Source organism: Nannospalax galili, unplaced genomic scaffold (genome assembly GCF_000622305.1).
Source record: "Nannospalax galili isolate Female #2095 unplaced genomic scaffold, S.galili_v1.0 scaffold218, whole genome shotgun sequence".
NCBI lineage: Eukaryota > Metazoa > Chordata > Mammalia > Rodentia > Spalacidae > Nannospalax > Nannospalax galili.
In genome coordinates, this window is record NW_008343207.1 from 62,746 (window position 1) to 86,075 (window position 23,330).

The window sequence follows — 23,330 nt, forward strand, 5'->3', positions numbered from 1 at the left end:
TAGAACACACCTGCCTTCCATTTAATCCGCTCTGTAAACCCCAGTCACTTTGGGAGACTTTGATCGTACAGCCCATCATACATGCTGCACAATGACCCAAGAAAACAGCTGGTATTTCCCACTGGCTTCAGTAACCAGCTCCCGACACAGGACTCAGCCAGCAGCAGAACAGTTTATATACTACATCCATTGCCTTATCTCTTCCTCTCCTACAGACCAGCTTTGGAAGTAAGATCCTTCCCTGGGGTAGGAAAGGCTTTAAAATGGTAATACCTTTTTATGAGCCTTTTAACATCTCATTATTGTAAGTCCAGCTGATACCTGAAGGCTGGAAACTTAATTAAGGCAGCCATAAGTTGCAGGGCACCATCTTCAAAATCTGCATGATTTTGTATTTGTTTCTCTGCAAGCATGAGGGTCTATCCCCTGCGGATGATGACTGGCTTCTGCAGTTGGTTCTGGAAGCCACAATTCACTGACATACAATATACTGTAGTTTAAATGTGGAATGGTCCCCATCTACTTCTGTGTCTGAACACTTGGCCCCTAGCTGGAGGTGTTGTTGGGGAAGGTTTTGGAATCTTTCAGAGGTGGAGCCTTGCTGGAAGAAGTATGTCACTGGGGACAGGCTCTAAGACTTCACAGCCTGGCCCTTCCCTCTCTCTCTCTCTCCTCTCTCTCTCCTTGACTGCTAATTCCGTGTGCTGGCTTCGTGCTTCTACCACCATGCCTTCCCTGCATGTCCGACAATGTCTCTCTGGAACCACAAGCCAAAATGAATTTTATCACAGCAACAGAAAAGTAACTAAGACACAACACCATTACAAATGCATAAAGAATCATGTGACCACCATTCAGAAAGAAAGAGACCCAATGGAATCATAATTACAATATGGAAACTGTACTTCACTTCCTTTCTCTGAAGACCTTTAAAGAGACTAAGTAAGGAAAATCTAAGCACACTGTGTGACCCTGGAGAACCCCTTCCTGAATAATCCAAATCCTAGTGTTGAGAGCCTATGAGGGGGAGAGGAGAGAGAGAGAGAGAGAGAGAGAGAGAGAGAGAGAGAGAGAGAGAGAGAGAGAGAGAGACCTTGTTAGCTTTGAAAATGGAGGAAAGACACAAACCAAGGAAGTTGGGTGGGCCTCTAGGTCTAGAAAAGGCCAAGAATGGATTCTCCAACAGCTTCCAGAAGGAACACAGCCCTGCCAACCTCCTTCAGATTCTGACCTACAGAACTAAAAGATAATGAATGTATGTTTTAATCTGCTAAATGTTACAGTTACCACAGAGACAGATGCAGGATCCCAAATCCCCTTCAGGTATCTGTGGGGGTCTAGCCAGTAAGTACTTCTAAGCATGCAAATTCCGTGGCAGGCTTTTACTATAAGCACGCTCCAGTGTTGTGTTTTATACAGTATCCTAAGCTGTTAGGAACAAACCACTTAGACCCTTGAATGACAGCTGATAGACCCTTCCCTTGTGCCTGAAGCAGGAGTTATCCATCAGCCAAGCAGCCCCTTCTCCTAACACCCTACACTCTTTGAGGAGACTCTGGCTTCAGCTACATAGGCCAAGATAGCCATAGCTACTGGAGCCACTGCTCCTGCCTGAGGAGACCCTGCTTCAGTCACAAAATCTCCAAACAGCTAGCACAAGCTTTGAAAGATTCCTCTGGGAAAGCCAAGCCACCGTGTACCCCAGATGACCTGTTCCCCGTTACTCTCAACCAGGACAGGTGGGTGTGCCTCTCCAGCAACTTAGCCACAAGACTTGCTGATGTTGAGAGGCTTGTGACCGGTCCTTAGGAAAGCCTTGAAATTGGTAGATTTGGAAACTATGAGTCTTTGATTAATGGGATCACAATCCAAGTGCCTCTCTTCCAATGACATGAACAGGGCATCCACTAATCTTCCTATTAGTCTGGACACTTCTCTGCCTGTTCCCTGAAGTTACAACATAAAACACCCAAAAGCTTCTCTCACATGGCCTTTTGCAACCTTGTGGTCTTTATCTCTGGTACAGTAGACAAAACTGGTTGCAGGGAGAACAGACAAGAGCATAGGGCATCCAGCCTAAAGTGTAGCCTCCCAGCAGCAGCAAGGAGTCAGCTGAAGAATCCTTGGAACTGAGGGACCCAAACCCCAAAGCAAAGAGCCATAACCCCAGGAAGTAGATGCAGAGTTTCACAGAGCAAGAAGCAATGTGTGCAAATGATTGCTGAAGAACTGAGAAGGTGAAGAAGCTGAGAAGATGAAGATAAGAGGCCATGGAGAGCCAAAGGTGGGAACGGGGGCAGCAAGACCCAGAGCGCCTCTTGGAGTTAAGCGCCTTTGGGTTCTGACACCCAAAGCTCAGGAGCCCACTGTACCAACACTCTTAAGCCCAAGCAACCATCCTCTGTCTTCAGTGTCTAGAGCTTTGAAAGCTTGGACCCTAAGCCTCCAGTCCTCAAAGCTCAGGGCTATGAGGCTCTGGCTCAGCTGGGAGCCTCTAGATCTTGGAGCTATCAGCACAGGGATCTGCACCTTGCCTATTGGTGGTTTCTGTTGGATGGATCAAAAGGACACTAGCCAGGCTTGCGACTTGAGAATAATACCTGCCTTTCAGGTGGTGTGGATGAACGTGAAGGTCTTCTGCAATTTCTGAGAAAACCTGTTACTGATTCCTCCATGGGTGTCCACACAGCCTCCACAATGTGCTTCACGGTCTTGGAGAGCTACAATTCATGATGGACTGAGGTTGACATCACAGGATCTGGACATTGCCTTTCTGGGGGGACCTCTGACCTCTGCATCCACCAGACTGTAGATGGATGACTTCAGGCTTCTATGTGCCAAGCCTTCATGCATATACCTAAGTCACAACATCTTCTACCTTAAAGATTTGTGAACATAAAATAGGCCAGTCCTGCTGTCTTCTGGCCTTACTGAAACTGTAACTTGCAGTTGATAAAAGTTCGGCAAACTTTGTACATTGATGTTCATTCTTTGTAAGGAACTCTGAAGGGGGCTGGGGAGATGGCTCCATGGGTAAATTATTTTCCACACAACATGTGAACTTAAGTGTGGATTCCCCAGCACTTATAAAAAGCCAGGCATGGCAGCTTGGGCCTGTAACCCCAGTGCTGGGGAGTGGAGACAGGTGGATGCTGGGGTTCACTAGGCAGCTAATCTTGCTAGCTGAACAGTAAGAGACCCTGTCCCCAAAAGTAAAGTGGAGAGAAACAGGAAAATACTCCAATATAAACCTCTGGCCTTCATACGCCACTTGATCTTGCAGGCAAGGGGGGGAGGGAGAGAGAGAGAGAGAGAGAGAGAGAGAGAGAGAGAGAGAGAGAGAGAGAGAAGCTCCAAGGGGCAGAATTCACTCTGTCGACTGTTCTCTATAAGTAATTAGCAAACATTTACAGAATAAGAACACGAGGCTCCTAGGGTCACAGGGTCAGGCCCACATCTCTGCCCACCATGCTGAAAATTTCAAGTAGCAGAAAATCAGTGGAGATGATTTGTGATGATGAAGTGTGAGACAAGGTTGCGTGCAGAGTACCTCATTCTAACTCTGGGAGTTTCTGGCTCTGTGGTTTGAAACTAGAAATATAGAAGTTGATGGAACAGGCCCAGTCACAGACACTGAGTCCCCTACATTCAATCAGAGCAACAGGTTTATAGCTATGGATGTGGATGTGCATGTGGAGGATTATCAATGGACTTCTGGCACAGAACAAGCTCTGTGTTTCCTCTACACACATTTAATCATCAAAAAAATTTCACATTGGGATCTTATCACACAAAAATTAAACAAACAGCTCAGCTACCAGTGCTGAAGATAATCAGATGGTCATCTGATGAAACTTCCACCAGAAGACACAAAGAATGAAAGGCAACCACCCTCAAATCCAGCTTATCTGGATTCTCCCCAACATTCCCTTCAAAGCTATACCTTACCCTTCCCTGCTCCAAGAAATTTTCCCACAGATCAAGTTTTTTTAAGCCAAGTGTCTTGAGCTGGGGAGATGGCCTCAGACAGCAAGGGCTTGTTGTACAAGCAGGAGAGCCTGAGCTGAATCCCCTATAATACATGGGATGGCACACGCTTATAATGTGCTGGGCAGCAGAGACAGGAGGATCACTGGCCAGCCAGCCTTGCTGAATTGGTGAGGTCCAGATTTAGTGAGAGACCCTGTCTCAACAGAATGTGGTAGAGAGTGATTGAGAAAATATCTAACATCAACTCCTGGCTCCCACAAATGTATACACATGTATACACAGAGACATGTAAAATAACTTCTTAACATTGTCTTTTGAGCTTCTAAAAAATATGTCTTCCCTGGGGGAGTTTTGAGTTCTATTTTGATGTTCTTAGCCTACTTCAGAAATGACATTAGGAGAAATCCCAGTGGAAGGGTGGAAGCCTCACTGCCTCACTAGCTTCTTGTGTCCAGCCTTCCCATCCTGGAGAGGTGAGGTAGCTAGGCTCCAGGGAGTTAAGGGTAAACAGCCTGTCCCTTGTTCAAACAGCAAGAAGGCAGAGTCAGGATCTGAACTCCCACTTCTGTCTGAAAGCTTCACCAAGGAGCTTGCTAGGGCTGCCATCTTTGAAGAATAAAGAACACCCCTTTTATTTCCATGTTTGAACTCTGAAAAGCAAAAACTCACTACATCTTCCCCTAGGTGGCCCATGACAGGCATGAAAGGCACAGAATGGTGGCTTCTCCACCTCATCTCCCAGCTGAACACTCCCACTTTCCTAGGTCTTTATTCCTGTAATTTGATTTAAGGAACCCACCCCCATTCTCCTGCAGATCACAATCCAATTTCCCAGTGTCCTAATGGCCTCCATAAAGATACAGAATCCTCCATCAGAGTGACAGAGTGAGTGATAGCATATGTTGCCTTGATTTTTATTTTTAGAGAAGCCAGAGCACAAGAAATCTCTACTTTCCTCTGAAATTTAAGATCCGAAAACCAGCACACAAATGCGATATGAAATGACAAATATTCCCACATGGGAAATGAGAGGGGGTTGTGGGGGTGGACTGTACCAACCTGGAACACACACACACATGCACACAGAGACGCATCCATAGATACACATACACACTCAGATACATACACATACACACACACACAACTATAAAGTTCAGCTCCTACTTATTTCATCTCTTTTTAGCTTAAAAGTAGTTATAATTTTCAAACTTGACATTTTGTCCCTCTTATCTTTCCAGATTAGGAGAGGATCCAGCAATTTAACCATTAACACCCTCAGATTCTGTCCTCCAAAAGTCACACAATCCCCAGGCCACAGGAGCAAATCTGTTAAATTCCATAATTTACATCTTCCTAAACTCAGGCTTCCTCAACTGGTCTAAGTCACAGGCTTGATGAGCAGAAACCAGAGTGACAGCCACATAAATGAAGGAGTCTCTGAGGAGGGTGCTAATGACTGTGTCAGTGTCTGGGGTGGCCCTGGGGTGACACTGAGGCCTGAGTATGGCTCTATGGACAGCTCCATTTATCCTCGAGCCATAGCAAAAGTATTACAAGCATTGACAGGGAAGCCACAGTGGAAGCATCAGAGCCACTTAATTAAATCCCAGGGTCTGCAGCCAAAGCATGTCTGAATGCAGCTCTGGGCTTGGGGATCTGAGAACTACTCTACTTGGCTCCTCTACAGAATGAACCCTTCTCCTTGAGGCTCCTTCAGTTACAGCCAAGCCAAAAAACTACATCTTCCAAAATATCATATCCATCAGGAGGGGTAAAGGACAGTTATAGCTCATTTCTGTGTAATGGCAACAACCAAGAACTTGTAACAACACATCCATGTGCTGGCGCTTGAATTCTCCAAGGTGAAAGAGTAAGACTCCACAAGGCTCTCAGGAGAGAATCAAAGGTTCAGGGAAGACAGAGTAAGTCTTTTGTGTGAGTCCACGACAGCATAAGCATTCAGACACCACCACAAGCCACTGTTGACATCTCCTTTCTAGAATGATGTCAAGACAAAAAAAAAATGCATTAGGCTGACAAGATGGCTAAGTTGGTTAAGTGTCTGCAGAACAAGCATGAGGACCTGTGTTTGGATCCACAGCATTAGCATAAAACGCCAGGTGTGGTGGTCAGTGTTTAGAATCTAAGCACTGGGGAGATGGAGACAGGAGGATCCCTGCTCCGTACTAGCCAGCCAGTCTGGCTGAACCTGTAAGCTCCAAGTTCAGTGATTGACCCTGTCTCAAAAAGGAAGGTGAAAAGAAACAGAGGAAGACACCTGACATGGACCTCTGACCTCCACATGTACATACACACACATGTGCATACACACAGTTGTGCCTACACACAAATATGCATTGTCAAAGAATATGGTCAGTATTTCCATGTGTGCAAAACATTTCTTATAACTGATCACAGTTCTTTCTAGACTCTGAATGTGGAAAGCATTCCCACAGAAAAGGAAGACTGCCAGGAGTCTCAGGGTAGGACAAAGTGCATAGGTTTTAAACTAGTCCACCTTCACCTCTGGGGAGAATTCCTGTTTCATGACCAAAGAATAAACTACACCATACCGGGGATGCCTACAGAGTCAAGAGTGTTCAAATACACTTCACAAATCCAGCCCTCCTTTTTCTCTTTCACAAAAAATATTCTTATTAATTTTTTGTTTTTGTTTTTATTTTTAAGTTGTTTATTGAACTTTTATGTATTTCATACAGAGCATCTTAATCACCTTTATGCCTCCCTTCCCCATTGGCCTCCTCCCATAGCCTCTCACTGGAATTCAAACATTCTGTCATTTCTGTTAAGGCCTATCATGTCAAGTTAGTGTCCTCTGATGTCCCTCAGTGCAAGTTCATCCACTGAGGTCTAGTCAGCCCATCTAGAGGCCCTCCCTTTAAGAAGACAAGCTCTTCCTCACCTAGCAGTAATCAGCTGCCAATAATTCGTCAACTAAGATTGGGGCTTGCTGTCCATTTCCACAGTCCTGTTCTGGGTTTTTGTCTGCTTGAGTTTGCATGGGTCTTGTGCATTCTACATCATTGCTGTAGGTTCATATGAGGAGGGTCCCAGGAGCCTGTAGGACTCTATTTCCTTATAGTCATGCACCTCCTCCCTGGCTCTTACAATCTTTCCATCCCCTCTTCTGCAATGGTCCCTCAGCCCCGGGTGGGTGGATTTTAATATAGGAGTCCTTTCCAAGGACCCACACTCTGTAGACTCTTATGGTCTACTTTTTGGTCAGTTGTGTCCTTTACTGTTCCTGGCCCTCTGTTGTGTGAGGGAGCTTCATTGATGAGAACTGAAAGATGCATTAGTGTTCTCTTCATCCCTTGTTCTATGTTCCATGAGCCTAAAGTGTAGAGGTTGCATCACGGATGTACCACTTAGGCATTGAGCAATTCACAGACAATCTCTGTGTGTGACCAGTTGTGGAACTCTGTAATAATCTCTATCTGTTGAAAAAGAAGCTTCTTTGATGGGAAGTGACTGAGATACTTGTCTGTAAATTTAACAATCCATATTTTGCACATAGTAAGAAATCACATTTGCCTAGGGATGTATCAGCTTTGGAGTTTTCTTTAAGATCCATGACCTCTCCAGGTATGTGTATTTGACAAGGTTTACAGTGCCACACATGAGTTTCCTCCCATTGAGTGGGCTTTAAGTTCAATTAGGTAGCTGTTGATTACTCCCAAGATAAAAGTGCCACTACTACATCAGTGTCTTTTACTATGCTGTTCATTGACCCAGGTATACCACTCCTTCGCATATACCCAAAGACTCATCCTATTGCAGAGATACTTCTGCAACCATATTTGTTGCTGTTCTTTTCACAATAGCTAAGAGATGGAAGAAACCTAAGTGTTTCTCACCTGACAAGTGGATCATGAAAATGTGGTACATTTACACAATGGAGTTCTACTCAGCAGTAGAGAAAAATGAAATAATGAAATTTGCAGGTAAATGGATGGAACTAGAAACTGTGATTCTAAGTGAAGTAACACAGACTCAGAAAAAACAAAAGTTGTATGTCGTCCCTCATCTGTGGTTCCTAGCACCAAATCCTTATGTGTGAGTACATATCCTGATGTAACTGCAGGAACCAGGGAAATGGAAAGTAACCAGGGAGGTAAAGGGAAAGAAGGAACCTGAGAGAAGAACAGTAGGAGACAGGTTAAGTTACTAAGGAGAAATATGTAAAATGGGGGTAGTTAAATGATAGGGGCAGAGGGAGGGCTATAAAAGGAACTATGGGGATAAAGAGGAAGAAGGAGATCAAGAGTGGTGGGACCTTAGCAGACAGGAATTATCAAAGGAGAAATGGGAAAAACTGGGGATACTTTAAATGGGGAGGGCGTGAAGGAGGGGGGTTAGACAGGGAGTGAGAGAGAGAACAGATAAATAATACCTAGCTAGTATAAAAAAACAGAGGGAATCATATTGGTCCCAAAACCTACAGAAAAACTGCACATACAATAACTCTACATGAGTCCATGTATACAGCTCAAGGCTATATAAAAAGACACATTGCCAAACAGGAGAAACCTTCCTTTGAGTTGTTGGCCAGGGTAGTCCAAGAGACTCCCAAAATTACACAGGCTATTGTCACAGCCCTTGATTGCCCCCCCCCCCCCCCCCCCGAGAACTTGAAGGTAAGATGCTATTGCTGAAGACGGGACATTATTAAAACAGGATTTGGAGCAATGGAGCTGGATCTGACCTAGAAGCTACCTCCCCTGAAGGCTAGCTCTCACAGATTTGGAGAGCACTACACAAGCTGGTAAGGGAGAACATCAATCAATGGTCCAACTCCAGCTTCAAGGCCTAAAAACATCACTTCTTCTTTATCAGATGGACTCTGGACCAAAACACAGCCTCATGCAGGCCACACCAAGAAAACATCAACCTCTTCCAGACCTTTCTACCACAGGTAAATCTGTAAAAGCTTTCCTATCCACCAGGAAGTGCCAGCCAAGATGGTTCAGCAAGTAAAAGGTACTTGCTGCCAAGTCTGACAACCCATGTTTGATTTCCAGGATCCACATGATAGAAGGAGAGAACTGACTCTCAAAAGTAGCTCTCTGACCTCCACTTGCATGCTGTGGCATGTGCAGGCACACACATACACATAGGTTAAAAAAAATAATAAACCAATTAATTAATGTAATAGAAAAAAAAACCATGGAGGTAGTGGATAGCTGCAAGGAAACAGTTTTCCAGACAGCTGGTCATTTACTCATATGAACTCACAACAATGATGGCAGCATGCACAAGTCCTGTGCAAGCTCAAACCAGACAAAATCCCAGCATAGACATTGGAAAGTGGGTAAGAAACCCCAGCTCAACCTAAGGAAATGTTAGCAACTCATGGTTGCTGGAAGGGAGAGAGAGGTAGTCTCTTTTAAGGATGGGACTTGGGATCCAGTGGATGGACCCACACTGAAAGACATTTTGGAACACAAATTAGACTCTATAGACCTTATTATTGGACAGAAGCAATAAGGGGAGTTTTGGAAGGGGAAGGAATCTAAATATCATCAAATTAAATTGTAAGAAAAATCATAAAAATCCAATTAGAAAATGTTAATTTCTTAAAAAGCCTGAAACCAAGTCTTATTTAACCTCTGAGCAGGAGCTGATAAATTGTGAAGGACAGGACTCACTCACTGTGTTGGATTTCCCTACGATATCTGAGCAGATTGGACCCAAGAGCTCTCTTAGCACCTCAGAGGAAGATCATTCTGCAGATGGAGTCCTTCCTCCCGAGGTCTCTGCTGAAGAAGCAAATGACAACCAATGTGCTAAGAAAAAAATACATAAACACTAAATCTTGAAGTTTGCATACAAAGAGCATAGAAAACTAAACCCTGGGCAGAGCCTGAAAGAATCTGGAGCTAGAACATTCACTAATCAGAAAGAAAAAAATCCAGCAGAAATACGCCATGCTCAGATTATCTACTATGTGTAGCATCTCTCTGGTTCTATTCAAATTAAGTAGGAGGTGTGTGATGAGGTTTTTTTATTATTACTTTAATAGTCATCTACTTTAATGTATATTAACAAAAATTTAACATGTCAAGCTAGCGGATTTTATTATCTTATAATGACCTTAAATTAGTTTTTAAGCTTGAGAAAGGGGGGTATTTATTAGCACCAGACTCCAACCAGCTGAGGCAAACAGCTGCTCAGAACAAGCAAGAAACGTAAAGAAAATAAACTCAGTAAATAACATTATGAAGCATGGACAGTTGGCAAAAACTGAAATGACATATGGATTGCTAGAGGAAAGGAAATAGTGTGCTCATGGGGAAAGAGGGGGAGGGAGAGAGAAGAGAGAGGAGAATAAAGAGGGAGAAATGAGAACTGATTTCCATGTGAGACAAGGGACAGGGATTCCCTTTTCCAGGAAGAGGGAAGCGGCATCCTCCTCCCAACCCAGGGGCGCCTCTGCTCTGTTAGGTCACTCTTCCAACCCTCAGAGCACAGATGTTCAGACAGAACATTGCTGGAGCTGAAAGGGGGAGAGAAAAAAATGGACCAAACACATGGGGCCTCTGTGTTCAAGGGTCTCTTGTACCTTCACAATGTCTTCATCCGCAGACTTGCATTCCACAGACTCCGACACATCCACCACAGAGCCATCTTCTTGAACACCCACGACCTTGACTGGAACTGAAACAGGCTTTCCAGTGAGAATGGCAGTGTTCAAAACTTCTGTGTCCTGAACAAGAGAAAGGAGGGCACAGGTGAGCAGACAAGCACAGCAAGTGAGCCTCAAGGGAGGGCAATGGACTGAGCCACCTGCCATGTTGGTGGTATGAACCGAATGGAAATGTTCCCCACAGGCTCAGGTGTTTGAACACTTTGTCCCTGTCAGAACACAGGCCTGCCCCTTTAAGATAGTGGTCACTCTCTAGAGACTAGATCCCATAGCCTAAATCAGGCCACACTTCCCTGCAGAACTCTCAGGGATAGAGAGTTAATAAGCAGTCTGGGTCCCCATGCCTAACGCTGCCCCTGATTGACAGTCCTAGCCAGTACCTGGCTCCCCATATTTTTGTCACATACACTATGCTGAACTAAATCACTGTGATGTGAAACTTTCTGAGACCCCCATGAAAGTTTATAAAACGCTGATATTTCCTTTGTTCTCCAGATTGCACTTTGTATTTACTCTGAAGAGGTCCCTCTGGCCTCCTTCACTGCCATCCCTCTCTTCACTGTTACCTCTATCTCCATATCTCCCTAATTCTTACTCTTTTGGGGGGTGACAGGGGTTTGAGACAGGGTCTCCCTATAGCCCCAGTTGACCTGGAACTTACTATATAGACCAGGCTGACCTCAATTTCACAGAGATCTGCCTGCCTCTGTCTCATTAGTGCTGGTATTAAAGGCATGTGCCACCATACCCGGCTTTATTCTTACTTTTTTGCTGATTTTTTGTTTTGATTTGTTTTAAAATTTTATTGAATTTTTGTGGATTTCATACATAAAATCATCTTTACACCCCCTTTCCCCTTCCCCTTTGGCACTCTCCCATAGTCCCCCTCCCCCACTGGAATTCATACATTCTGTCATTTGTATTAAGGCCTATTATGTAAAGGTAGTGGCCCAAGATCCACCAGGGTTTAGTTAGCCTATCTAGAGTCTCTCTCTTCAAGAAGATGAGCTCTTTCTCACCCAGCAGTAATTAGCTGCCAATAATTCTTTGACTAGGAGTAGGGCTTCCTGTTCATTTCCACAATTCTGTGCTGGATTTTTGTCTGCCTAAATTTGCATGGGTCTTGTGTATGCTGATACCATTACTGTAGGTTTGTATGAGAAGGGTCCTAGGTGTCTGCAGGACTATTTCCATATGGTTATGCACCTCCTCCCTGGTTCTTACAATCTTCCCACCTCCTCTTCCACAATGGTCCCTGAGGCCTGGGTGGGTGGACCTCATTATAAGAGACCTGTCTAAGGACCTACACTCTGCTGACTCTTATTCTCTGTGTTTTGGTCATTTGTCCCTCTGTTGCATGAGGAAGCTTCATTGATGAGAATTCAAAGACGCATTACTGTTCTCTTCATCCCTTGTTCTATGTTCCATGAGCCTTAGGTGTAGAAGTTGAATCTTAAATGTGTCACTTATACTTAGGCAATTCACAGAGAATCTCTGTGTGTGGCCAGTGGTAGGTTCATTTTATTCGTAATTTTACTTAAGCTCCTCTCCAGGTTTTAAGGGGAAGCCTCTACTTCCCTTTAAGGCCCCTGTTACGTTTGTCTCTTGTGCATATTGCCCCTTTCCCAGACTCACCACTACCACTCTATTATAGTTAACAGTCCCAAGCTATGGCCCTGTTTGGGGAAGGTGAGGAACCTTTAGAAGGTGGGGCCTAACAGGAGGGGGATGGGGCTTGAAAATTATAGCCCACCTACTTCCAACTGAGTCTCTGTTTCTTGACTTCCAAGCCAATGTAACCAGCTACAACAAGCTCCACCACACCTTCCTCACCATGATGGGCTGTATTCCCTCAAACCATAAGCCAAGGTAAACCCTTCCTCCCTTAAGTGGCTTCTTGTCAAGTGTTGGGACCCAGCAATAAGAAAGAACTGATACAGCTCTCCTGCAGTTGACAGGATTGCCTTAGTACATGAAGCCATGAAGTCCACACACAAGGAAAGGTACATGACTCCCAAACAATAAGTCAAAATATCCTAACCCCTGGCCTCAAAGATTGGTTCAAGTGATGCCTGATAAGGCAATGCTAGGCAAGAATGGGAGACAGATTCCTGGTAAAGATTTCTGGATTCCTGAATCCAGTCATAACTGAAGGTTATTATCTTTGGAAATTTAAATAAATTTCTGTTTTTACTAAACAAACTTTTCTGAAAGTCAGTATGAACTGAGTTTTGACTCTTGCCAATGAAAAATATTGACTCAAAAGACCTGGTGGCAGGATGGACTCTAGGGAAAGAGACTAAACCTCACCCTCCACTCTGGGGAAGCCCCCAGGCTGCAGAAATGACAGCATGTCAGTGAGTCTCCAAGCTGAGTTTCAATGAAAGGTGCAGATTTTAAAGTAGCAAATCATAACTGACTAAAACGTATGACTTTGTTATAAGTAACTTTGTAGCCATGTTTCCTGCACTCAAATTTTTCATGAGTGGCTGGTATTTTCCACCTACCCCTCCCCCATTATCCATGAACAGCCTCTCAACACTCCCACAACCAATGTCTACAAGCCCTTAGTACACTGAGAAAGAAATCACCACCTTCCACATCACAGCAAAACCATCCCCTGCTGCTAAAATTCAGCATCTGTCCAGAGGCAGGCCTCCTCTGTTCCCATTTTGCAGAAGCTCTTAGTTTCCTACTAGAGCATAACTACAGCCTTCATGGAAACAAACTCCATCAGTGCTGCACCTTAGAGTGACAATCAGGGAAAATGGCCAAGTAAGACCCTCAGAAGATTCATCTCTCCATGAAAGCATCAAGAAAGCCAGCAAATGTCAAAGAAAACTTTTGCAGAACTCTAGAAATCGACCAAAGCACATATGAACAGGAGAGTGTTTTTTCAAGAAACATGGCTGAATCTTTGATTTAAAAAAGGAAACAAGAGAGAGACAGAGAAGAAATAAAAAAAAGACCAGAGAACTTAGTATCATTTCTACTGTTTCCCCTCTCCATATCTGCAGAAGTATTGAAAAGTGACAGCCCACTCTCACAGTGAAAGCCTGCAGCGTGGATGCTACTGGAGACCTATGGCTAGAGACCTCAGGGCTGGAGAGACCAGCACTAGAGACCTTTCAAACTTCATTTTCAAGTCATCTTTGCTTGAGTTGCCTGCTGGTTCCCTACCCAGTACAGAAAGCCTTGTCCCCAGAGATGTTTGTCAAACACAATTACAGGCAATTGTTCAACTCAGAGTTGTCAGAAGCCACAGATAACAGCTTGATTTTTTAAAAAGCTAAAAAGGAAAATATGGGGAATGAGATGACCATAGGGACTTTGAAGGGCTATGACAAACTCTTAGAAGAGGTATAGACAAAGTGATAGATGATAGATAGATAGATAGATAGATAGATAGATAGATAGATAGATAGATAGATAGATACATACATACATACATACATACATACATAAATACGATAGATAGATAGATGATACATAGATACACAGATACATAGATACATAGATAGTAATCAATAGAGATATAGGTAAACAACAGACCACTGATAGACAGAGTGATATGTAGATATATGCATAGGTGCATAGATAAATAGAGAATAGAAAGATTAAAGATAGATAGATGATAGACAAACAGACAGATAGATAGATGATAGATAGATGGTGGATGGACAGCAAATAGATAGATGATAGATAGATAGATAGATAGATAGATAGATAGATAGATACAGGCCCTGTGTTTGTTTGCAGTGGTGAACAAACTAGACAAGGTTCTGGCTCTCATAGGTATGATAAATAGATGATAGATACATACATATATATATTCATAGATGACAGAGTGATAGATGCCTACATCAGCAAATAACAAATAGATGACAGACAAATGGTGATAGATGACAGATAGAGACAGATAGGTACATAGATAGGCAACAGATCAAATGTTATATGCACAATAGGCAGATGACAGCCAGATGATAGAGTGATGACAGATTGAAGATAAATAGGTGATTGACAGATTATAGATATATAGATGCTTGATAAATGAGAGGGAGGGACAGAGAGAGAGAGAGAGAGAAAGAGGGAAAGAGAGAGAGAGAGAGAGGCATTGTCAGCACAGGCCCCAGGGAGATAACAACACAGCAAAGCCCTGTGGCCAAGCTGTGTTGGCCATGCAGCATGAGCAATACACCTTCATGTATAAAGCTATTAACGCCTAGTAGTTTCAAGTAATTTTCTGCCATATTCTTTTGACTATATACTCTCAGAATTAAGATAAAAATAGCTGCAAACACAGTGAATCATGAATGTTTGTCTTCTGCAGCCACGCAGGTTAGCAACAGAAATCTCTTCAGTATTCTAGGATTGAGCAAACAATGTGTGCTGGATAAGGAGAGCCATGGTTCTCACTGCTAGAAAGGTGAGTTTTTAAAATGGAAAGAAGTCAAGTGGGCTCTATGAGCATGAACAGAAGAGGGTCAGTGAGACTGACAGGTGGGGCTGTATGTATGTGTATGTGTATACAGTAGGGAGTGTAGAAGTCTATGTATACATGAGGTTTTCCTCACTTTGGTTTTCTGACACTCATTCAGAAATCACCATGCCAACCTGAGGTTTTAGCCCTAAAATCCACTCTCCAATAAAAGAAAACAGGGCTCGATGGAGAAACGGCAGATTGATATAGGTTGAGACACACGAGCGGGAGCCTAAAATATCTCATGCAGTCAGAAGGCAAGTAAGTGTTCAAACAACAGAAATGTCAAAAGGACACGGGAGACGACGTGAAGGGTTGTCCATTGCCAGCCTGGGACAATTCAGCCTCCCAGTAAATAATCATAGCAGTCAATTATAGGCTGTGGAATAAAATAAGCGTCTGAGTCCACACTGCTATAATTAAACTAACTGGGAGAAAGAAAGCCTTGTCCTGAGGGCAGAATTCCAACTAAAAATGTAAAGAAAATCATGAAATTAGAATATGCATCTGTCAGCCACCATTAATGCTGCAGTTGTTTGGGGTGGGATTCATTAATGGGTCCTGCCACTGACTGAAAGTATAAGAAATGGGGTGTGTGCATTATGCCAAAGTATCTCAGTGAAAGAGATGTACTGATTTCCAAATGAAAGAACTGCAGCTTGATGATGCAGATCCCTGGCATACTCCATCTCACCCAGATAGATGATCAAAGACAACAACATCCCTAATAAGGGGATGAACAGACACATCTCCACTTTTGAAGTATAAACTGAACCTGGAATGAAGAAATGTCCCAACTAGGAGACATCTCACAAAACGACTGGACTACTATTCAAGCTTCCCACAGCCTAAAAGAGAAAGACTGTTCTAGATTTAAGGACAGGACAGAAGAGATGCCTGGCATGCTGGACTAGATTCTCAATTTGGAAAAATAATTTGCTTTGCTACAATGGACATGAGCAGACAAAAAATAAAATGTGGGGAATGTCCAGGGATGAGATCATTGTGCTTTTGAAATTTCACTCTACATCTCCAAGAGTTCCAGGGAAGCCCTCTGGATTAGCTGCTTATTTGTTGCTGTGATAAAATACCCTGACAAAAAACAGCTTAGAAGACAAAGGTTTTATCCTGGCTCACAGTCCATCATGGTGGGAAAGCATGGTAGCAAGAGCCTGAGGCCAGCCTGGCAGTCAGGAGAAAGAAAAAGGACAAGAAGTGAGGCCAGACTGTTAAACTTCAAAGCCCACCCACAATGATGTACTTCCTCCAGCAAGGCTCCACCCCCTGAAGATTCCACAACGCTCCCAAACAAGGCCACCAATTGGGTCTAAGCGTTCAAGCATGTGAGGCTACGGGGGTCATTTTTCATTCAAACCACAATACCCTCACTAAAGTATTTACAGAAAAAAGATCATTGTGTATGTAACTCACTCTCAAACTTCATTAAAATAACAAGAGTTTGTGTTGAGGGCACATTATCACTCAGGGGATCTTAGGGAAGATATTTGAGAAATGCATTACATCAGGTTCACAGATACAATCACAGCAAAAAGAACACACAGCAAGGATGAGTTAGTGAATAAATACATAAAGATATGAGATTCAAGTGCCTAACAAACGAAATTATTGACAATAAGTTCTAATTAAACATTTAGATAAGCACCAGGCACTGTGACGAATAATTTCAATATCATTAATAGAAATAATTTCTATCAATTATATTGCATGTTTATGATAATAAACAGTTTGGCCTGTATATACACATCTGATATAAAATGATAAAAATATAAACCGATACAAAATGCTCAAGAACAGGACTGGGGCATTTAGGGACTTGAACAGTCTCCACTGATTTCATTAATATGTTATTTAATTCTCAGACACTCCCAACTGAAAGATCGCTGTGTCCCCATCGCACAAATGATGGAGCAGAAGCTGAGAAGAGTTGGATAAATTGGCCAGAATCACACTGTTGCTAAGCAACAGGGCCAGAATGGGGACAAAGGCTTTTGGATGCTATAGCCTCTGACCTGGATACTGTCTGTGCTGGTGTTCCCAGCTCACCTGTGGAATGGACCCTACAGTCCATGCCATTCACTAACTCCAAATGAAGCTTGAAGAACAAAAGATAGATTTACAAAGACATTAATTTCTAAAACTCCTGCAAATATGTTATATAGGGACTGAGGACATGGCTCATTGGTTAAAGTGCTTACTACATAAACATGAGGGCCAGAGTTTGGATTCCCAGAAACTCACATAAATGAGGGGTGGGCATAATATCCCACCTGTAATCCCAGCTTTGGAAGGCAAAAATAGGATCCTTACAGCAAGTCACCTAACCAGATCAACCATATTGGTGAGCTCTGGTTTGACTAGGAGACTCTGCCTCAAATGAATAAGGTTAGAAGAGCAACTGAGGATGATTCTCAACATCAACCTTGGGCCTCCACATTCATGTGTACACATGTGCACACACACACATGTGCCCAAGCATGTACACCTAACCAGATCAACCATATTGGTGAGCTCTGGTTTGACTAGGAGACTCTGCCTCAAATGAATAAGGTTAGAAGAGCAACTGAGGATGATTCTCAACATCAACCTTGGGCCTCCACATTCATGTGTACACATGTGCACACACACACATGTGCCCAAGCATGTACACCTACAACACATGCAAAATCACATACATACACATGCACAGCACTTACACATGAAGAATGGAAAAAGAAAAAATATATATATATATATATTATAAATATGAATCTTGGTTTTTAGTAAAAACAGCCAAAGCCACAGCTCATGACCATGTGTCAACTTCTGTCATGCTCCATCCCACTTTCTCCCAAACCTGTGGACATCCTGAAACCTGTCCACATATGTCCTCTGATCTCTAGCCTCTGAGTAGGAATCTAATTCTGACCACACTTTGCTCCCAGATGTCCTGATTTTTCATTGTTAATGCTGCAGGGCAGATGTAAACTTCACTTGGAAACAAGCAAGGACATGGCTCCAATTTAAATAATGACGTTCAACCCACTGCTGTCTGTTACATAACTCTGAAATCAGCCGAGCTCCCCACACTTGACAATTATTTTTAGACTGTGATAACTTATTATCCACAAAGCTGAAAGAGATTTCAAAAGTCAGCTCTTTATGAGTTCTTGAATAACACAGGATTGTTTCTAACAGGACAGCCCACAGAGAGTCAAGATGTGCTCTCGTGACGGGCTGGCCTGGTACCTCCAGGTTAGGCGCCCAAGGAAAAGGAGAAGATTGTTTAGAGGAGCTGCGACCTCCACCCAGTGTCTAGAACAAGACCCCTCACACCAGAAGTTAAAAGCAGTGGAGAGGTATTGCCTGACTGTTGCAAATACAGGTCACCCACAGGGGAGCTGGTAGCCCACCACAGTAGGATACAAAGAGGTGAGTCCCTCCTGCTCTCTGCACAAAGGTTTCTCAGGGAGCAGGGAACTGGGCAATTTAAAGCCTGCTGGTACAGGAGCCATGGTCCTGTCTTTGGCATTGCTTCCCATAGTACCTGGAGTATAATATCCCAAAGGCTGTGGCATGGTATAAGGACCACACACAGAAACCTTCCTCCTCCATTCCCCATCACCATAGCAATGGTGACAAGGCATCAAGTCAACACTTTATATAAAATTAACTCACCATCCCTAGTCAGCATAGATTGGTCCAGATATGAGCAATAACCCATGCTGAGTCAAAGAGCTGTTTTCTGAAAGGCAATTTGGAAGCTGGGTTAAGAGACTCCAGCCTCTGCCTAGCCTACTTCCAGAAATGATGATCTGAACTGAGAAGCAGTTGCTGGGCATTTCTGCCAGCAGAGTGGCAGAGATGAGAGGCAAGGCTCCTTTGGAGCTCTGGGTCATCCCCTGTATTCTTCCTTGCCTCAGATCCCAGGACACATCATGAGAATCCTGACTTTGGGTCTCCACAAGTGATGGTGGTTTTCTATGACTCATCACTAGAGGAGTCATACCTGAAAAGCCTCGGAGATGCCAAGGTCCATTGTACCCCTAGTTCCACAGGGAAGACAGATGAGCTGCCAGCCCAAAGGATCTTCACTCTGTGTGTGTGTGTGTGTGTGTGTGTGTGTGTGTGTGTGTGTGTGTTGGTTTGGGGGTACTTGCCTACTTATATGCATACCTATGTGGAAGCCAGAAGGTCAGCCTTGGGTATCATTCCTCAGATATTGACTACCTTGTTTTTCAAGACAGGGTCTCTCAATGGCCTGGAGCTAGCCAATTAGGTTAGGCTGGCTGGCCAGTGAGCCCCAGAGATTTGTCTGTCTCCATCTCCTCAGCTGGGATTACAAGCACATGCCACCACACCTGACTTTTTTATATTGCCTCCGGGAATCAAACTCAGGTTCTCATGCTGTGGGGTAAACATTTTACCACTGAGCTATTGCCTCAGTCCCTGCTTTTCAAGGTAACAGCAAGTCAGTGAGGATCCTCAGTTACACAAAGTATCACTTTGTCAGCTAGAGGTGAGTGAAGGATCCTATACCCTCCCCTGAAGTATGGTACACCTGAATGCTCAGTGGGTAAGACAGGTCAATATGAAGGGCCCTGAACTTAGAGTCAAGTGATCTAGCTGCCACCAGCTTCTTAAGAAACTCCAAGTCAGCAACAATCTCTTCCATAATGCTAGCCAATAAAACCCAAACTATCGGCTTCCCAGGGGTAGGAAGATGCCTCTGTAAAGAAACAAATACTAAAAGGAAAAGAATCATGACATTGTTGAGTGATTGGGGGAAAGGTAGTCGAAGAGGAATTGAAACATCGATGCCCATAGAGTTCAAACAGGAGATGGTTAGAAGCACAGCATCCCAGATGGACAGTGAAACACAAGCAACACCCAGGGTAGGCCCATTGGCATGTCCATTCCAAAGACAGGAATTGACTTGCCCAACATCACCACCAGGCTGGTCACCAAGACGGGATCTACCCAACTCCAAAACATGGGCTCTTCCCTGTGCTGTAGGATGCATGTGGGATGCCTACACCAAAGGAGTTGAAACCGGAGCTAATGTAATGATCTTTATTCTGTCGGCACCTGAGTAGGATTTGGCCATGTTATAGTTGAGTACAGGAAACCTGAGTAAATTCTATGCATGGCGCCAACTCCATATTTGATAAAGAAAGAGGCCACATTAAACTGTGGTGTTCTATTGACACTCTGAGCCTCCCATCAAGGCTAATAGGGTGGAAAGTTGAGAAGAGCAGTCTATCAGAGATCACTCAGGGTCGTGAGCCTGGTGAGAAGAGCTGAGGAGTTGAGGACAGAGTCTTCCTCTCAGTGAGAGGGAGGACAAAGGGAAGACGTGTCAGACAGAGCTGAAGACCCTGGGAGACAGAAACAAGCGGCGTTTGTGGAACACAGAAAAACAGAGAAAGGCATAAAACAAGGGAAATATACACATTTAAACAAAGCCAGAGAAGAGGGATGCAGCAGACCAAGAACTCGGAATCTTAGAGTCACAGACAATGTGCAAGTCAGAGAAGGAAAACACAGATTTGACCCTGGCCAACTCTCAGGGATGCTTCTTCCCTCAGGTGGGTCCTGTTTACTCATACAGCAGGCACCAGTAATGAATAATAATCACATGCATTTTCTCTAATTCCCCCCTCTACCCAGAAGCACTCCCTTAATTATAACTGTAACCTCTTAAGAGTGTTCCTTTGTTGTCTTTGGGGGAAAATTGCATCCTACTTGAGCTAAATTAAAATTTAACACCACAACCAATTGCCATGGGACTAGCAAGCAAAGGACATCTGTCTAATTAAAAGCTAACGTAGGTTGGTGGCAGCACTGAGGAAATAGTACTACTGAGACCCAACACCATAATGATAACTTTATTTAAACATGAATGCATCTTCTGGGATAGTTACTATGAACTGCCTGATGCCTCAGTGGCTGGTGGTGAATAGAGAAAACCTGGAAGCAGGCTCCTGCTGATAACTAACAAACTTCAGTCAGGCTCCTGGAGAAGGAGGGAGGGAGGGAGGGAGGGAGGAAGGGAGACTGGTGGACAAACTGATGGACAAATAGACAAATGGATGGGTGGACACTGGATGAACAGAGAGAGATGGATAGATGGATAGATGATAGATGAATGAATGGGTGAATGGATGGATGGATGGACAGACAGATGGTTTGATAGTTGGATGATGGGTGGACATTTTATTGGATGGATGGCAATGAACAGAGAGGTGGATAGTTGGATGATGGATGGATGGATGATAGAGGAACAGAGAGATGAGTGGATGAACAGATGGATAGATGGACAGATGTTTGGGCAATGGATTAACACAGAAATGAACAGATTGTGGATAGGTTATATATATATGTATATATATATATATATATGGGTTAATAGATGTACAGATGAATAGATGGACATACAGATGGTTTGATGGGTCGATAAATGGATGATGGATGGGCAGATGGTTGAATGGATGGACAATGGATAGATAACTGGATAGTTGGATGAATAGATAGATGAATACATGAATGATAAGTGACCAAACAAATGGGTGGATGAATAGGTAGATGGACAGATAGATGGTTGGATGAATGAAAGGATAGATGGATGGGTAAAATATAAAAATGAAAAGAATTTGTTCATTAAATAATTGAGACACTGTGAATATACAAGTGAGAAAAACAAATTTAGAAAGCATGTGTGAAATAATTATGATACACAGGCGTTATTTGTATTGATGTATCGTATTCATTTAATTCTCATGACAAATCTATGGAGAACTGTTAAAATTTCCATTTTATGCATGAACACACAGAGGCACAAAAATCTCACGAACGATTGCATATTAAGTGTTAGCCCTACACCAAAAACCAGAAAGCCTCACTCCAGAGCTACATTCCCTAACCGCTGTGCAGTTCTGCTTACTGTGAACAAGGAAATATTACTGCTTAAAATCTTCAAGCTCCCTGTGTCATATGCCAAGTACTGAGCTTTTACACTTTTAATGGGGGAAGATTTTTCTCAACTAGTATCTGCTCTTAATTAATTCTCCCTATCTCCCTACCTTAGCTAATAGGATTTAGCAAAATTTGGGAACTCTATGACCCATTTCTCTGTGTTTCATCCACCCTGTCCATTAAAACTACCTCTTGGACTTCAGCTCCCACCCACAAGTTGACAACAGAGTTGATCCACCTGCCAGAAGACACATTGAACTGCAATATATGGGTGGGTTTGGTGGCATGTAAATGATACCCAAGGAGAGGTAGTAAAAAACTTAGACCCAGCTCCAAGCCTGCACTCCCATCCTCAGACCTCTTGGGGTAAGTCTATAGCGCAGCCCTCCGCGCTTTGACTCCCGAAGCCACATTCACCCTTCCATCTCCCCCGCTGTTCTCTACTCCTAGTTTGGGCCCTGCGCCATTCCTAGTCTTGGGGCCCCAGACACCTGGGGAACCAATACTGCTTCCTGATCTTTTTCACCCAGACCAACTTAGTGCCTTCCTTGGGCCCTAGGAGCACTGCTTCTGGACCTGGCCCCACCCTCACCTCCCTTTACGTCCCTGATCCTGCAACACCCGCTAGCCTCTTTCTGGGGCTGACAGCCTCTTTCTGGGGCTCCGATACTTACCTTTCCACTCCCTGATCCTTTGCATCCAGTACAACCCAGCTACTCAATCCACTCCCTGGGAAATCTTGGAGCTTCTTCCCACCTTATTTACCTTTGCATCCCTGCATGGCGCGGCCACGGCGAGGGTCTCAGGTCAGTGTCACCCAAGTTCCTAAGGCCAAAAGCATTCTTAGAAGATTCCAGACCTAAGGAGAAAGTCTGAAAACTTCTGACCCACAATGGAATTGGGCCACCATGGAACTCCTGAAGACAAAATCAATCCGGCCACGACAATATAAAATCAAAAGAGAACCAGGAGCTTAGACGAACCAGTTGTACATACCCAAAAAGTAAACCACAAAGACACATAAAGTTCAAAAAAAGAAGCAGAACTAAACTTGAAGGCCCGAGTATCACACAAGAGTCAGAAACTACAAAAGAAATTCACATGTCAAAATCACAGAGAAAAAATAACATGAAAAAACCAAAATAACTTATACTTATCCCCACCAAATACCAATAGTCCACTAGAGTAGTACAATGAGAGCCCCCTAGAGATAATACAGGA

General features: G+C 43.6%; 1 protein-coding gene across 1 annotated transcript in view; it reads right to left on the reverse strand.

Moving 5' to 3' along the window:
* Tmem132b (transmembrane protein 132B) overlaps positions 1 to 23,330 on the reverse strand; it is a 412,598-nt gene that overhangs the window by 44,831 nt on the left and 344,437 nt on the right. Inside the window, exon 5 of the mRNA XM_008839404.2 lies at positions 10,574 to 10,717. Coding sequence (XP_008837626.1) covers positions 10,574 to 10,717 — 144 coding nt within the window. The remainder of the gene's footprint in view (positions 1 to 10,573; positions 10,718 to 23,330) is intronic.